General features: G+C 33.9%; 1 protein-coding gene across 2 annotated transcripts in view; it reads right to left on the bottom strand.

Moving 5' to 3' along the window:
* RSRC1 (arginine and serine rich coiled-coil 1) overlaps nt 1-18,529 on the bottom strand; it is a 451,866-nt gene that overhangs the window by 219,674 nt on the left and 213,663 nt on the right. For both annotated transcript variants that reach the window (XM_079922011.1, XM_079922010.1), the window contains exon 5: nt 11,558-11,594. In XM_079922011.1, coding sequence (XP_079778137.1) covers nt 11,558-11,594 — 37 coding nt within the window. The remainder of the gene's footprint in view (nt 1-11,557; nt 11,595-18,529) is intronic.

Genomic DNA, 18,529 nt, shown 5'->3' with positions numbered 1-18,529 from the left:
AAATTTTAATTTTCTAAGCTAATATTATTATATTCTTCTTAGCGTAAATATTATTAAAAATTTTTAAACAAATAAAGTAATATTAATATGACCTCCCACCCAAAAATGAATTTGAATAAAATTTATTTATGTATACATAATTTTAAATACACAAAATTGTTTGATTCTCTAGTGTAACAATACGCAGCTTAGTACATTTTGATAATCTCCATTATACACAACCTAGTTAGTACATTTTGATAATCTCCATTAAATTAGTAATCTAAAGTAGTAACTTAAGGATACAACACTTTATATGCTAAGCATACAAAGTTTTTTCTTTCTAGAATCATGTATTTTAGGCTAGAAAGAACCTTAGAAAACATCTAGTTCATATTCCTTACTTTAAATAGGACCAAACTGAATCCTCTACAGGGCTTAGAGCCAGTTCACTCAGTCCTAACCCAGTGCTTTTCCAGCACTCTGCTACCTTTCCAAACAAAAACAAAAACAAAAACTACTAAGGAAAAGTAATTTTTTTCCTGGGCAGTAATATTCATATGTGCTCACTTAAAAAACAGTATCTATCCAGATCATGGAGAGAAGTCACTAATGATTTCTACTGTACACTCAAGCTTTCAGCATCCGGTTTTTACCACTCAGTGGGCACAAAAGACTTTAAAAATAAACTGAATCCCTCTCACCTTTAAAAAAAATAATTGGGATAACTTTCCCAAACAATATATCAATGCACTTTTCTTTCAATTTTGTAAAAATTCAATAAAAACGTACTCAGTGTTTGCAAGGAGAACAAAGCTGAATATTCAGTCAAAAGACAGAGTCAACAAATAAATTATAGTATATGATAAATACCAAGATTGAAGATTGCAATAAATGTCACGCAGTTATGCTAAAATTTCAATTAAAAAAATACTAGTCTATAATAAACCTGAAACACATATAAAGATGTCACATGTTCCTTTTCTAATCTAATTATCTTTACTTATTTGTTTTTTGCAAATATCAAATAGATTTTTTTAAATAAAGTAACCCATTCCTTCCTCTATTGATAACTGTAAAGTTCATCATAAGCCCATTCTTTCATATACTATAATCAAGGTAATCAAAAGTGGAACTAAAACTAAATCTCCACTGACTCCTTAAAATGCAAATTTTATAGTCCTCAAACTTCCCCTATGAATACATTAAATAAAATGCTAATAGTATTAACTTCCAATATTTTGATATTTCTAGCAAAAACCAGATTTATGTGTGTAGATATGTACACTGTATCCAGCACTGAACAAATAAAAAGCTCAAGTTGTAAAATATCATACATAGTACAAGTCTATTTTATAAAAAAACAAAAAGCTAAGTATAATTATATATGTATATGTACATCTGGGAATAGAGCAAGGTACAGTAAGAAGGGTACTAAACTATTAACACTGGATTGGTGGCAGATAGAAGATATATTCATTTTTTTTCTTTATATACCTATCAGTTTTTGACCCATTATAATAAACATGTATTATGTTATAACTTTTAAAAGTATGTAATAATTTTTTTAAAGGGGAGAGCATGTGAGCAAAGGACAAAATTTTCTCACAGCTTACTGTGAGTATATTAGAATTGAGGTATTGTTTTTAGCAATCTGAAGTTACTTATGTAACTAGAACTGATAAGATTTTTTTCTTTTTCTGTAAAATAAATGATACATTTGTAGAAAGTCTATGCTTCTACAAATTTTCACACGCTATTTCAACAGCCTATGAACAGGGAGAAAAATGAAAGAAGTGAAACAGAGAGGTTGTGTGCATTGCTGGAGGTCACACCATAAAATCATGTTCTCCCAGCTCCTCATGCTGTGCTTTTCCTAAAGTAAACAGACTATGTATGTTAAAGTTAAATACAGATGCTATGAATCTGTGATAAATGGTAATGAGTGTGGCCAAAGATACCACTGTGGCAAAGGCATTCTCCATCTTAACTCCTAATGCTTTGATGGAAGAAATAAAAAGAAACCCTGTTACCTCTGCTGCTATTTCTCTCTCTGCAGTTACAGACCTTAGATCCTGAGGAAAGCATGAAATAACTACCAGGTACCTTGTGGGGTCCTATGCAATGAAGCAAAACCTATGGTATCCTGAACTAGAATATAAAAAATATCCGAATACAATATTCAGTTACTCTCATGGTTTTGAGAAGGCCTGACTATCAGACTCTTGAATAATGGGAAGTGGGGGTTATTTAATGCACTTAGAATATTTGGTTTTACTTTATAAAGCTTTAATAAGCACATGTGCATAAAAGTCAGACAATAAATTTTATCTAGGTTAAACATAAATCTGAGACTATTAGTAATATCATGAAAATTACATGACATATTGTCTTTTTTTTTTTTTAAAGCTAACTGGCCACCATTTTCTACCAAGACCACCGTGTCTTAAAAAAGCAACAACAACTGACAGATCTTTCTTTGGAAGAGAGGGGAGGGAGAAAGGGTAGAAAAAAGGCCCAAGTTCCTGCTGTTTGATTGACTAGATAATATTTATTAATCATTTACTGCAGAAGCAAATTTTAATAAACTTGTAACTGATCAAAATGTTTCAGAGAAATGCATCACTGACAAGGTACTGTTTCTGACTGAAATGTGAGCCGGTTCCCAGATTTAGGACTTGTAAACTGCCTAAGAAATCAAGGCAGTAACACGATATTAATATTTAATCCACATTAAAGGTATTTTAATTTGCATACATTCATAGGACACACTTGCTTTTTAAAAAGAAAGAGAGAAAAATTTATATAATTGATCTTCCAGAAAGAAGAAAAACTTCATGCTGTTTTATCTCACGATCACAGTTTAAGGAAAGTGTCTGTTTTAATATGCACATTTACCCTAAACCTGAAATATATATCAGCTTAGGTAAAAAAAAAAAAAAAAAAAAAAATTAAAATGCTGGGAGGAGAGGAATCTATTACATTGAAGTCCCTAAATAGTATATGAGATAATAGTTTTCATCAGTGTTTAATAAATATATAGAGTGTATGAGAAACATCAGTGTATTGTGAGATAACTATGTTCTCAAACTCATTTAGAGAAATGTCAAAAATATTTTTTTGGGAACACAGTGGTGAAACATTAAAATAAGACAGGTATTTTAAAACGTAACAGACAAAGGATGAGTGACTTTAGAATAGGGTTCATAACCTCTGTTTGAGAATAGGGTTCAAAACCTCTGCATGCATCCTCAAAAGTATAACAATAATACATAACCTGTATTTACGCTTGCATTAAATAAAATCTTTAGTCTGTGAACTGAAATACAGCCGTTTTATTTGCGAGTTCTACACAAAATAGCCTAAAACAGAGAGAAAAGGGCTTTTATTAGAATGTAGTATTATTGATGAGCATGTAATAGCAAGAGCCCGCCTACATTTCTGGCAAGCAGCAACTATATTCTACAAACCACTGATGGGCTAAACAAGCTATTAATGACAGTTGCTTTTCAACATTTAAAATGGTCAGACTGTGTTGCCTGACCACAAGGACAAGTAGGTCATCACTCTCAAATGTTATACAATATAAGAAACATAAATGAGACCTCTGTGGGGAGAAAAAACCCACAGGTATGGCTCCAGAGTTCTTTGGCTATTCAACTATTAATAGAAAGCAAATCCCACTTAAAGTTGTAAATACTTGTAACCCATTTTACTAAAAGATTTATCATCACTTATTTAACTTTCCACCTACAGCTGAACAAGGTATTATTAGTCCTAGTGTCCAGCTCCAGCCCTGAAATATACAACTTAATATCCAGAACCCAAATAAAAAAAAAAAAAATTAGCCCTTTGCTACTCTCACAGAGTAAGATGATGAAATTTTTCACCCTGTATAAACCTATGGAGTGTCTGTCTCCCTGGGTTTATGAATGCCCAACTAATCATTCATAGGTTGCAGAATCATACTCAATGAGTATACGGGGGAACATCTAGATTTTTCATCAGATTCAGAGGGCCTTGTTCATTGGACACATGTCTTTCAAGTCAATGCCTTTCAATGTACTTTTCTTTCTGGTGGTCACTGGACCAGCAGCATTAGCCTCACTTGGTAGCTTGCTAAATGTAGAATCTCAAGTCCCACTCCAGACCCAGAGTTTAAACAATATCCCCAGGAGGTTCATATGCACATTAAAGATGGTGAAGCACTGACCTAGAACATGTCCCCCCACCCAAACCCACCTCCAGTTATTTGACTTTTCAGAAAAGAGAACAAGGGAAGTTTAGAAATATCATACTGATCAGGATAATTCACTTCATTCCCTGCTGGGCATGGCACAGCAGTCCTTTCAAGCCAGAAACAACCCACAAGACTATTTTGACCTAAAAAAAAATGACAACTTTTCATATAGCTCAACCTAATATATTCAGATCTCAATCCCTCTCCCAAGAGGAAAGGATAGCATTATTTTTATAGATTGCTAATAAAACAATCATAGCTATATTATAATCAAATGGCAAGGTTCTATCTCCTGTACACTTTCATAATTTAACAATAAAAATGCATGTTAATGTCACCTACTTGACTGTATTAAAAACACTCTAAAAAGTAAATCTTTTAACCCCCATTACATAGTTCAATAAAGGTTACTACTCACTATATTATCCAGAATTTTAAAACATAGGATGGCAGAAAAATATAGAGTCAGCTACCTTTGATATACAGAGAACTTAAGAGTCAATTTTCCACACGCTAGGACATCTTTAATAAAAAAAAGTCAGGCGCAACATCACCATCTAATAACCACCCACCTCCACTCCTTCAACCCTGCTGTGTTAACAGACATACACTGGAATCACATCAGACGGTCTTTAATTTGTATATGATTCTTCATCAAATAAAAAATACTATTTCCTTAAGTTCATTATAAAATCTAAGCACAACATTATAAGCAATGTTTCCACTCATTTTCTCTAAGCTTAAATAGATATGGACACTGAACTCTGAGATGTTTTGTATTCAATTCTGCTGACCATTCGGCAGGACCCTGTAGGAGGACTCCTGAGGATTCAAGGTCTATTCAACATTGATTTCTGACATTTTTCATTATGAATTTCTCATTTGAGGCAAAATTTTTCAAAGACATGCCACCCTGTGCCACCCCTGATAATGGCTGTAAGTTTAATACATAACTGGAAGTACAAACAAAAATCATCTACAGAAAAACAAAGTGCAACACTAAAATGCCAAAATAGTGAACATACGCCTAGGATTTGGTGTTACCATAGCACCAGCTAGAGGAAAGGGGCTTGAAAAGGAGTGGGACCAGAAGAGGCAGCCTCAGGAAGCTGCTTCTGGGAGAAAATCAGGTAAACAGAATACATGTCAGTGACAAGAAAGAAAGTAGTAAGAAACAAACTGCTAAAGAGAAACAAGACATGTCAACCCCTTCCTCCCTGCCACCCCCATCATCATCTGTTAGAGAAATTACGCTTCGATGTACTGCAGAAGACGGCAACCCTTAAACTAGGAACTCTGTCTACAAAATGTCTAGGATTTCTAAAACGAAGGAAGGAAGGAAGGAAGGGAGGGAGAGAGGGAGGAAGGGAAGGAAGAAAAAGAAAGAAATCAAATCACTCCCATATAAAGCTACTACAAGAAGTAACTAGAAAACGCAAATTAAAACATTTCAGTAGATGAAAATTCTTCTCCTAAAACCAACTACAAAGCACAAGACTCATTTGGACAAATAACAAAAAGAAAACCTAGAATCAGACATTCAAAAAATAAAAACAGAAATGGAAGGAAAAATATTTCAGATATGGAAAATACATTATAAGGTGCATAAAGAAGAATAAATTTGAATGAAAATTTAATAAGAAATACTGAATAAAAGCAGGAAAACAATTCAGAGAATAAAGATAAAGTAAAATATTAAAAAGACTCAGAGAGAAAGGGACTGAAATAGAAGACAAGCAAAGAAAGATTATATATTGGAGTCACTAAAGAAGAAAATAAAACAATGGAACGGACTAATATTTAATTCTATAATCCATGAAAATTATTTCTAGAAATGAGAAAACTTAAGTTTACATATGAAATTGCCCAGAAAAATTAGCCAGAAACAATCAACTTTGAGAATTATCCTAGTAAAAGCAAGATCAATGAAAAAATGGCAATGTCTCAAGGCAAAAAAATCTAATTATTTATAAGGGTAAAAAAAATAAGGCAATGGGCTTCCCTGGTGGCGCAGTGGTTGAGAGTCCGCCTGCTGATGCAGGAGACACGGGTTCGTGACCCGGTCTGGGAAGATCCCACATGCCGCAGAGCGGCTGGGCCCGTGAGCCATGGCCACTGAGCCTGCGTGTCTGGAGCCTGTGCTCCGCAACGGGAGAGGCCCCAACAGTGAGAGGCCCGGGTACCACAAAAAAAATAAATAAATAAGGCTGGTACCAGAGACATCAAGAGCAGAATAATATCTCAAGAAAGTCAAGGAAAAAACTGTAAGTGAAGGGTTTTATGTCCAGTCAAGCTGTCATTCAAGTCGCAAGACTCCAGAAAAACAGCTTGGAATGTACAAGATCTTGGAGAATAATGTACATAGGAGCTTTTCCTGAGGAATATACTAGTGGATGAGTTTTATACAAACAGGAGATAAATGGGGAAATATCAGCAAACAAACTGATGGCAAATATTTAATATATTTAATTTTAAAGGTGATTCTAAAACAACGTAAGCGTGGCTGGAAGAATAGCATGCAAACATTTTATATTCTAACAAAGTAGCAAAAAACACAGCAAGAAGAAATGGGAGGAAAAGGAAGAAAGGGAAAATACAACAGGAGCATTGTCTATAATGAAGGTAACAGGTGGGAGTCAAAGGATGTCATCTATAAGGTTAAACAGGAACAAGGGGGATTAAAACCATTATAAAAGGTATAAATACAAAGGCAACCACTAGAATAAAAATGCAAACCTTCCTAAGTTTCATCATCATAATTACAATAGCTCTTCAGAGACAATTCTCCATAACATTCTATACATGTTATATCAGCCATCAGCCTTTGTTCAGAACTATCTTTTCAAAGAGGTTTGGTACAGCAAACAGTCTTTGGTATAGCAAAGATGTTCAGTATAGCAAACAGCAAGACAGAGACAGAATCTCCCCCTGGGCCAGAAGGCATGTTTGTTACCTAACTAGGATAATAAAGATAATGTCTTTCTCTTGGGCAAAGTTTGGGCAGATTTTCTAACAGCTCCTTAAAGAACTCCTAAATCTGGAGCCCCTCAGCGATGACACAAACCCACTGGGTATGCAGCATCACCCCATGGGACTTGGGGGTCAAGGGGAACCTATACAGCCATGAAGTACGTGCTACTTTTTGTGCTGTTAGTAAGAAAATGCTTTGTCTCTGACGCAGGGAATCTTGTGTCTTCTGTCAGCATGTATGAAAGTGTAGCAGGCATGCAAGTTGGGCTAAAATCTTAATAAAGGAGACACAGCTAAATAGAGAAAGAAATACAGTAAATATAATGATACACACAGTAATTATGGAGTGATTTACAGGATATACTGATAAGTGAAAACAGCAAAATAGAAAGAAGTATACACAATATGCTTTAAAAAAATTATTTATTTGTTTATTTTTTGGCTGTGCTGCATGGCTTGCAGGATCTTAGTTCCCCAACCAGGGTTCAAACCCGGGCCCCTGGGAGTGGAGGCACAGAGTCCTAACCACTGTACCTCCAGGGAATTCCTTACAATATGCTTTTTATAAGAAACAGGAAATAGGAATACATACACATATGCATATACATATATATATACACGTAATTTTACAAAAAGCACAGGAAGGATAAACAAGAATTTAATAAAATATGCTACCTACAAGGAATAGAGAATAGCTAGAAAGGAAGGGAGTGACACCTCTCTGACGATACTACTGTGTATCATATTTTGACTTCTGGAAGCATGTTAACATTATAGATATTCAAACATAATTAAATCTACAAGAATGGGAACAAAGGCACCTAAAATTGAATGCAAATGGAAACAAATGAATGCCACTATATTTCAAAGGAATAAACTACACTCAAGGGGAAAAAAAACTACAAATAAATCTTGAAATCTTTTATTTAAGTTTATTTTCAAAATATATAGCTGTACTGGAACTATTTTATGTATATTATATGATTGAGCAAATGGGTAAATGTATTAGTGTTGTTAGCAGTCCAGGTTCTCCCTTTACATAAAGGGAAATACAAATATGAAACGGGGGAGGACAAGGAAGAATTCTGTGGTTTGGATCGAAATTGGAGGTATCAGTATGACTCACACGTTCTTCAAAATATTTATCTACTTACCTACCTACCTCTATTTAACTATCTAATCTAGCACTGAAAGGTCCTAGAAGTAATGAAATCGCAGAGACAATGAGCATATCACATGTCCAGACCTTGATTCCTAAAATACCATTTTCCTCTAAAATGGAATAGGGTAATTTGAAGAAATGGCTGATTCTGGAAGTGGGACAGGGAAGGTATAAGATAAGCCTGAAACATCTTGTTGTGTCAGAAAATGAGGACGTGCTTAGAAAAAAAAAAAGGGAGTATGTTGAAAGGACCCAGAAACCATCTTTAAAGAAGATTCTCTGGACAAATCTGTGACAATCTGAGTGTCAAAATAAATAAGAAAAGTAACTGATAGTAACCTAGTCATGAGTCTTTGCTCACAATAAGTAAATAAAATAAGAAAGAAGGATGGGCTTTTCCTCATAGTGGAATGCTGGCTGCTAAATATAGGGGGAGTGGTAGAGCTGGAAAAATCTCAATTTTGCAATCATCAGGCAAGAATCATCAATGGATGTCGGGGGCACCAACCTTCAAAAGTTCTGTCTAGAATTTTAAACAGACATAGACTTTATGGGTAGTACACAAGTTTGTGAGAAGAAAAATAAAATGGTATTGGGGAGTAAACTATAAGAAATTTAAGCTAAGAATGATATGCTGGACAGTTCCCAGGAAAAGCTGGCAACATAGAAAAGAATGATAGACTAAAGACTGAATCAAGGGCTTGAGAGATTGTGACAAATAAATGAATTGGCCCTTGAAGAGGTTTCAGGGAAACAGAGTCCACCTATCTTATTCTTCTCTCCATACACCCACACTTGTTACAGATAACTATATATACCAAGAAGAGCCCATAAACAGAGTACAAAGACAGTGCAACCATATATGTGTTCTTGTGACAAATATACTGCATGCCATTTTTCTTAACTCATTTAAATTTATATGGCTTTCACCCTCTCTTAGAATAATGCTAATTTTCTATGATAATCCAGATAAATTTGAAAAGACAAGAAGGGTACATAAAGAAGAAATTAACTCCAAATGTGTGGGATGTTCTCATTTTAATGTTACACCATATATTTTTTAAAATCAATCTATTAGAATCTATACTTTAATTATATTTGGTATGCAGCCAATTCAAAGAAGGGGTACATGTGCTAGAAGACAAGGGTTATAAGTATCTGTTCAGCTGGAAAGTGGAGAGACCAAACCTAAGGAGCCCACAGTTGCTAGACAGACAGGTTTCTTTGTGCTCAACCAATGAATTCTTAAGTTCACTTCCTTCTTAGGCAGTTATAAAGAATATCATTGACTTTACTGAGTATTATTAGTGTACAAAGCAATATATATGTGTATATATGTGATAATATGTATTCATGTATTCATATTATTGTTAATAGTTCACAGTCAGTGGGTCAAGTTTACAATACCAAGTTATAGAATTTGAATGACTTAAGTAAAATGCATTAAAATCATCTACTTCCACTACCTGTTGTACTAATCATGGCTCTCTCATCCCTAAAATGCCTTATCTTTGAAATACATTTGATGTATGTGACCCAGATAAAATGAAATATAACTCAGAGTCAAAAATGGAAAAGGTTTTTAAATACTTTTAGCTGAAGAATTCTTTGTTCAGATGAAATCTTATTTTAAAAGGTTAAAAGTATACAAAATAACTAAAAGTGGGAACTATTCTGGCTAAAGTGGGCAGGGGAATTCTGGAGTGCCACCTGTTTTGGGGAGACTTCCTGGTAGCCCAAGGCAGTTAGAAAACCACTGCTGCATAAGATTATAAGTAGAGTATAAATGCATGAAATTGTCACTGAATGTAAGTTCATACTAGTGAGTATTAAAAAAATATGGAATTTAAACAAAAAAAAAGAATCTAACTCATCTACTGATGAATATGAACCAAGTAAATATACAGTCTTTTTATTAAATAGTAATTTACAAGAGAAGTATAAAAGACAGCTCATTTTGGAACTATGTTAGCTGTTCTTCCTTGTTATAAGCTGTCAATTGATACTGGCATTAGATATCTTAGATTAATATTTTTATTCTGATGTCCATATGTATGTCCTAAATATCATGTGCCACAATGAAGTGATAAACAGGGATTCAAGAAATAATTTTTAATAATGAGAATAACAATATTATTTAATTACTTCTAATCTGGACAAATATATATACTTCAATTTTTCTAACTAGTTTATTATATTCTGCTTTTAATAATTAAATCTGTAATTTTTAGGATGATTTTATCGTTTTTAAAAAGTCTAGGTTTCCTCAGTTTCCTTTAGCTATTGAAAGAAAAACCAAAAATCCTTTCTAACTCTAAAACTACTATAAATAAAAATGAAGCTGCCTCTTGCTACTGTTTGCTTTGTGGAAGCAGAACAAAAGCACATTAATAGTTAACAAAGCTACAATATGATATACGAATGAAGTCTTGCATTAAAAAAGTACTTAGATTGTATTTACAAAAGAATCTCTATCATTAATTATTCAACGTTTGGATTTGACCAGAAACCAGAGCATGACTTTATAATGCTCTGTTTAAATGAACTACTTAATGTTGTAATGAACACTCAATGTGGTGAGCTCAATGAATTTTGGACCTGGTATAATACAACAGTTCTTCCAATTTTCTGATGAATTGACAGATTTTAATGTTAAGTCAGTTGGAATTTTACTTGTTTTAAAAATGTTTACTTAAACCAAAAATTTTGCATCTCAATTATTTTATATTCTAAAACTGAATGTAGTTTAAACTAATGCATTATTCATAAAGCAAAGACATCAGGAAAAACAAAGCTGTGCACTTCTTTCAAAGCAGTTAAATTGCTAAAACATACCATATTTATGCATGCAATATTTGATTGTGTTTTTCTTAAAACACAAGCTTGTTTTTGTCAGATCAAGATTTGCCAAAAATTCTACACCAAACACTTTTCTTTATAATTAAAGCAATCATCAATCCAAGGATTGTCATCCATTTTATTTCATCTCTACATCAGAAAAAAATGTAATTTAAAAAAAATTTTAATTCCCTTGAAATGATAAGATAAATGAAAATGTAAGTGCCTTCACGTAATAACAGTAAGCTGACCCTTTGGGAAATGGTTGACTTTCTCAATACAAGGTATTCAAAGCTCATTCAAAAGTGTTCATTTAGAATGCAGATATCAAAGATGATGCAAATGTTCAAGAGAAAATTAGAACTTACCAGATGTTCTAATACAGCTTTGATGCTTCCAGATTCCCTAAAATAGAAGAATAAAAGTTTAAAATAGTTGTTAAACCCTTGTCTGCTATAATTTATGTTTACCTCAAAAATATTTTACAAACCCTTATAATTTTTTCATATATCTTTCCTAATGTTCATAATAACTTTGTTTTTAAGGACAAAACAATTTCCTTACGGAACAGATAATTTATTTATATCTAATAGTAGTACTACCGCTAAAATTGATATTCGTCTAGTAGAAAGAATGTTTCAGACTTTTCAAAGTCAGTGGAGAACAAAAAAGAAATCAAATGTGTTATTTTACTATTTGCACACTGTCTTTATTTTACATTAGCTATTTCATTAGAGTTTATGTTTTTTCAATGTTTATTATGAAAATGTTCAAACATACAGATTCTTTCCACAATCTAGAGTCTACAATTGACATTTTACTACATTTGCTTTATCAAATATCCATCCATCAGTAGGTGCATTTTTATATAAAAATGGCCACAAAAAGAATGTTTGTGAGTACATAGTTAAATAAGTCAATCTTAAGTTTTTTCCTAGCATGAATTTTATCAACTTAGTGCCCACTACAAATCAGAACCTAAGACTATTGTAATATTTAAAAGCAAAAAAATCACCAATGGAAACACAAACATCAAATATCACAATATATTTTAAGTATTTAATTTCTTGCTTTTCACTTTAAAAAAGAGTGCTGATGAAACTAAAAATACAAATAACTGTGCAAGTAGCAAAGGTAATTTAAATACACATTTGGTGAAATATGGCAATAGTGAGATATTTTTCCTGATTTCAGTCAATGCTAATTTATTAGTGACAAATGGACTTTGACTTTTCTCACTCCAACAAGCAGTATTTGAATTCCATCATTAACATCATGCCTTATCTGTTTTAACATAAAATTATACTTCTACCACATTGCAGAAAATAATTATGAAACATCCAACAACAGTACTGCATTCATGATGTTTAATCTTTTCCCCATACCTCTTTCTTTCTCTAAAAGGGTCCCCAATTTTATTTCTTTTCTCTTTATTTTGTCTCCAATTTTTTTTTTTTTTTTGGCCAAAAATCTACTTACTTCTGTTTCCTTTGTCTTGCTATACAATCTTTTCAAATTTCCCTATCTTTTCCCTTTGCCTCTACTGCTTGAAAACTATACTCATGGCTTCCAACCTTTGCTCTCACTGCCCAGTCTGGCATCCTGGGAATAAATTCCACTGTCTACTGATTAGTACTCATCTTTAGCCATTCTCTCTTCTGCTTTCTGCTTCTGGCAATGCTATATATTCAACATTTAAAAATTTAAGGATTTCTGAAACTTATTCTCTGGATGCAGTCCTAATGAAAAATGACAGAAATAAATTGTAACAAGGTGTCAGAGAAGGCCAATAGCTACATAAATAATTATTTTTACCTTTATTATTATAAAATTAATGTATTTGCTGGAGCTGGAAGTCAGATGAATCTTTAAGTTTTCACAAGGAAATTCTCATATAACCATTTGTGCAATTTAAAATTTAAACAAAAAAATAATACATATAGTGAGACATCTGACAGTGTAATATGTATTTATGTGTATGTATACAGGTTACAATAAAATTAAACCTTCCTCCCATCAGTGACTCCCAATTCTCAATCACTGGTGTTAGTTATTTGTTTGTCCTTCCAAAGACAGTCTATGCATGTGTATGCATGCTGCTGTGTGTGTGTGTGTGTTTCTCTTCTTCTTCTTCTTCCTCTTCTTCTTTTTTTTAACCCAAACAGAAGCATAATATACACACTGTTTTGTACCTGAACGTGGCAATCTATCTTGGAGCCACATATATCCATACTATATAATACACATCTACTTAATTTTTCCCCCATGGCTACATTGTCACATCATGGTTCTTATTAGAAAATAATGCTGCAATATAAAAGAACAAAAATGCTCAGATTCAAAGTACAAGTCCATAATTCATTATCTGAAACCATTGGGGTTAGACATGCTTCATTAGAATATTTTGGATTTTAAGAAAGGTAATAAGGTACATATAGTGTATGTCATAAAACACTGACAGCAAGGCTTGAAGAAGCACCTCATCATCATACATATTAATAATTCTGAAAGAAACATATGAATGTCCACACAAAGTGGGATAAACAAAGACTATAAACAGCCTCATCTCAGGGTAGGTTTTGCTGTCAACTGACTTTGTCACAAACTTAGGGAAAATTTCCCAGTTTTCTGAGTTATTTGCATTTTGGAATCAAGGATAAGAAAAAGAAAGAAAGGAGGGAAAGAAGGAAGGAAGGAAGGAAGGAAGGGAGGGAGGGAGGGAGGGAGGAAGTGGGAGGGAGGAAGGGGGAGGGAGGAAGGGGGAGGGAGGAAGCGGGGAGAACAGGGAGGGGGAGAAAGCGGGAGAGGGAGAATGGGAGGAAGGAAGGAAGGTTGGCTAGGTATTGCTTTTTTATGTTTCCAAGTGATTCTTTAAATTAAATAATTCTAGGAAATATGCATTTTGAATGGCATGCCTGAAAGAAAACTAGACATCAACATTGACACTTGCCCCTTTCCTTTGCTACCAAACGTAAACAAATGTAATCAACCACAAGGTCTTGGCTATCCAACGTCCTTAATTATCACTTAGATTTAACCACTTCTTTCTATCTTCACAGCTATGTCTTATTTTAGGCCATCATCTTTTCTCTCCCTGATGACTGCAAAGCTTCTTAATGGGTCTCAGTGACCCCTGCCTTGCCCCATGTCAATTCATTCTCCATAATACATTAAGATCTTTGTAAAATGTAAGCTTGATTATGTCAATTTCCTTCTTAAAATCCACAATATACTACTACACTCCAGTTTACTAATTCCCTCTGTTATTTTGCCAAAGCTATTATCACATGGAAAGTGGCAGCAACAGCCATAACAAACTACTAACCTTGCTTTAATCATCACTGAACCACTCACTCTCTCTACCTGAGATGTTCCTTTTGTCCCAGACTCCTCTAATCCTCCTTATCTATCTGAAATATAAAAACATTCTTCAGAACTCAACCTCAACAAAACCTCCACTGGGGAAACCTCTTTTCCTCATAAATGAGGTACTGAACTCTCCCCATGTGTTCACATCACAAAATTCTCACACTTTATTATAAATACGTATTTACTTTCCCATTGACAACCACTAAAATGAAAACTCCTTGAGGACATGAATTACATCTTTCTAATTTTTATATCCCAGCATCTAATACAGTGCCTGAATCAGAGTATGTATTCAACTAATAAGAGTCTGACATCTAACCATCATTAAGACAAGCTTAGATAGAGAGTCAGTAGCAACCATCCCAGGTCTCTGGGTGGTCCTACCCAGCTCCATACCACTCAAAGAAGGCAACTGCAACAGTGAGTTGCTGTTTGGAAGAATAGTTTTGGGAGCTGTGTGTATGTGTGTGGTGGGTGGTAGGTGGTTGTTTCGCTTTGTTTCGTTTTGGGTTGTTTTTGATAAAGTAGGAAGACACAATGGAAAAGTGGTTGACTGAGGCCAGAGTAGAACAAATTAACCTGGAGGAGCACAAGCCAGAGCCTAGACTTTCACCCTTCTCCTTAGATTAAAATTAATAGCCAAGGCAGTTGAATGTTGCAAGAAAATAAAAGAGAAACCCACAAGGAAAATTTTAAGATCTTTGAGGTGTGTAGGCACAGGAACAGAAAAACAACAAAGAAAGCAACCTCATCCAGAGAAAACAGATCGAGCAAGAATATAATAACATATTCAAAGATAAGGGAAGATTTTTAGAAACTAAATATGAAAAACAGTTATGAAAAAGAATCAATATGAGAAAATGAGTATTAGAAATACAATAGTTAGAAACTCAGAGGATGAATTGAAAGCACAATAGCTACAGACCAAGAATAAATTAGTGCGCTGGAACACGGGGTAGAAGAACTCTCCCAGAAAGCATAGGAAAGGTATGAAAGACAGAACAAACAAGAGATAAAATTAAGAACAGGAGTAGAAGTATGAACATCTATATAATAAGAATCCTAGAGGGAATGCAAAGACAAAATAAAAGAGAAGAATTATTTGAAGAAATAATGACGAAAATTTCCTAGATATAGAAATATTCAAATCTTAGATTGAAAGGGTACACACAGCAGTGAACAGGACAGCTAAAGAAAAATTCACAGCAAAGCATAATATAAGGATAATTAAGACTGTAATATTACAGATCAAGAGAAAAGTCTAAAAGTTTCCAGAAAGAAAAAGCATACCCCTCCATAAAGGAAGACTAGCACTGACATCAGACTTCTTAACACTAATGCTAGACGATGGCATATTAACTTCCAAGAGAAAGTGTTTAAAAAAGAAAAAGAACTGTAAACCTAGAATTTATATTTAATGAATAAACTGTTATTTACATTAAAGGAAAAATAAAGCAATTTTCAGCATACATAATCTCAGGAAATTCAAAAGTTCTTAGGAATGTAATGCAATAAGAAGAGAAATAAAATCAGGAAGAAGCAAGAATATAAAGCAAGTAAAGGCTGGCATAGTACATAGTAACTATTGTAATCTTAGTAATCAGTGACTAAAAAGAAAACTAAAGAAAGGTCACCTAACCATCTAGAATTAAAATGCCAGAGAAGGGACTTCCCTGGTGGCGCAGTGGTTAAGAATCCGCCTGCCAATGCAGAAGACAGGGGTTCGAACCCTAGTCAGGGAAGATCCCACGTGCCGCGGAGCAACTAAGCCCGTGTGTCACAACTACTGAGCCTGTGCTCTAGACCCCGCGCGCCACAGGTACTGAAGCCCGCGCACCTAGAGCCCGTGCTCCGCAACAAGAAAAGCCACTGCAATGAGAAGCCCACGCTCCACAACGAAGAGTAGCCCCCTGCTCACCTCAACTAGAGAAAGCCCGCATGCAGCAACGAAGATCCAATGCAGCCAAAAATAAATAAATTTTTAAAAAAATGCCAGAGAAGTTTCTTAGATTGGGTATGAAACAAATCTAGCAATGTGTGATTTACAAGAGACAAAAAACAAAAAGGATCCAGAAAGGTTTCCAAAAAAGAGATAGTAAAAGATATAACCAGGCAAACATGAATTAAAAGAAAGTTGGGGTAAAATGACTTTAATGACAAGATATATTTAGGCCACTTCCCCCTTCATATATATATATTTTGATATGTATATATCATGCGATATACATACATAAAAGAAGGCCATTCTCTTCTAGTAAGAGATACAATAGATCAAGAAATTTTCATTTATATCCCGAGGGTTTGCATGTTTGTAAAGCTTAATATGTATCATAGATGGGGACACCAAAGTTTCAACAAGTTCTTCATGAAAATCAGTTTTCTTTATTTAGTCTTACTTTGGGCAGAAAGACAAGGAAGAGTGGCCATCTCAAAACAACGCAGATAAAGCATCATGAGTACATAAATACTACATTAGACAGCATGATGTATAATCCTGGTTCTAGAAGCAAAACAGTTGAATGAGCTTGGGTAATAATCTAAATTCTCTGAAGCTCAAATTGTTCACCTATGATGTGAAGATTTTTTAACATTTGCTTTACCTAACACATAGGGTTGCTGTGAAAAAATAAGCAAGATAATGTATATGAAAGTACACTATAAATTGTAATGTGCTATAGAAATGTTATTATGGTAGATATTTAAATACAAAAGTCTAAAGAGTGGTTCCAAAACTCTTAATGAATTTTTTTAAAATAGAGAGGCAAGATTCAAGACATTGACAGAAGGATCTTGCAACAAATGGGATAAAGCCTGTCCTCTTTAGTGGTCTGTCTCTTGGGTTGTCCCTGTCATGACTTCATCAATATTTGTGCAACTCCTTTTGCCCTGTGCTGAAAGCAGACTTAATTCAATTATAGGTCTCAAAACTGATAAAATGGTCCTGAAGTGGAAAATGGGAAGAGATTATTGGCAAATGAATAAAGATTTGTATCGAACTAACACACAGGAGTACAGCAGGTCTTTTTTTAATCATTCCCTGTCTTAAATCTTCTGGGAACCATGAGTTTCCCTTCCCCTCATGCAGCACATCGATTTCTGAATTAGACTGCAATATTAAATAATTAATATACTTGCCATGATTGATGTTTTGCATTAGTTGAATATTAGGTTATCAATCAAAATCCACTTGGTTTAATGTAATAATATTGAAAAAGTGTCACGGGCTGTTCATCCAATTTGTAGTTGAGGCAGCACAGATAGTAATGTTGGCATAACACGAAGCTTTAAAGCAGGAAATTCAGTGGCTCAACATGTATGAGGCAGACATTTTGAAACTAACTGGGAGAAGACTGAGGTTGTCCTAAATAAACCTTGTGGCACCTGTCAGTGTCAATGTTAGTTCTCCTTCCAGTAAGAAGTTGCCATACATCAATCATACCATGGCAGGCAAGAAAAAAAATTAAAATAAAGCTACTGATTTACCTTTGTGGCAAACAGATTTCATCATTTTGCCAAAGGAAGCATGCTCTAAATCTGGAAATTGTTGCTATTATAAAGCTTATATAATCTTAAGAAATTTCTAAACAAATAGACTAAGATTTTTTAGATCTAATCTTACTAAGAAGGGATTAACTTTTTTTTTTTTTAATATGAGAACAAATTACACCAAAGTGATCATTCAGGTTTTATAATGGTCTAAGGGAATCTGGTCAAGGAGCCACAATTAATAATGATATTTATTTTGAAAAAACAGCATTCCTTTTGATGATGGCATTCTCCTTTCTCTCAATATTTTGTATCAAAATTGTCAAACTACTACCTTAGAAAAATATTTTTAATCACTTGCTTCTCCTAGTACCTAGTAAAAGCAAATTTTTCTCATCATTCCCTATTAAATCAATCTAAAATCTATTATGAATTTACTTATAAAAGTAATATTTTACAACATTAAATAAACAAAAGACATCCAA

This window comes from Stenella coeruleoalba, assembly GCF_951394435.1.
Source record: "Stenella coeruleoalba genome assembly, chromosome: 5".
Lineage (NCBI taxonomy): Eukaryota > Metazoa > Chordata > Mammalia > Artiodactyla > Delphinidae > Stenella > Stenella coeruleoalba.
This window is presented reverse-complemented; position numbering and strand designations above follow the sequence as displayed.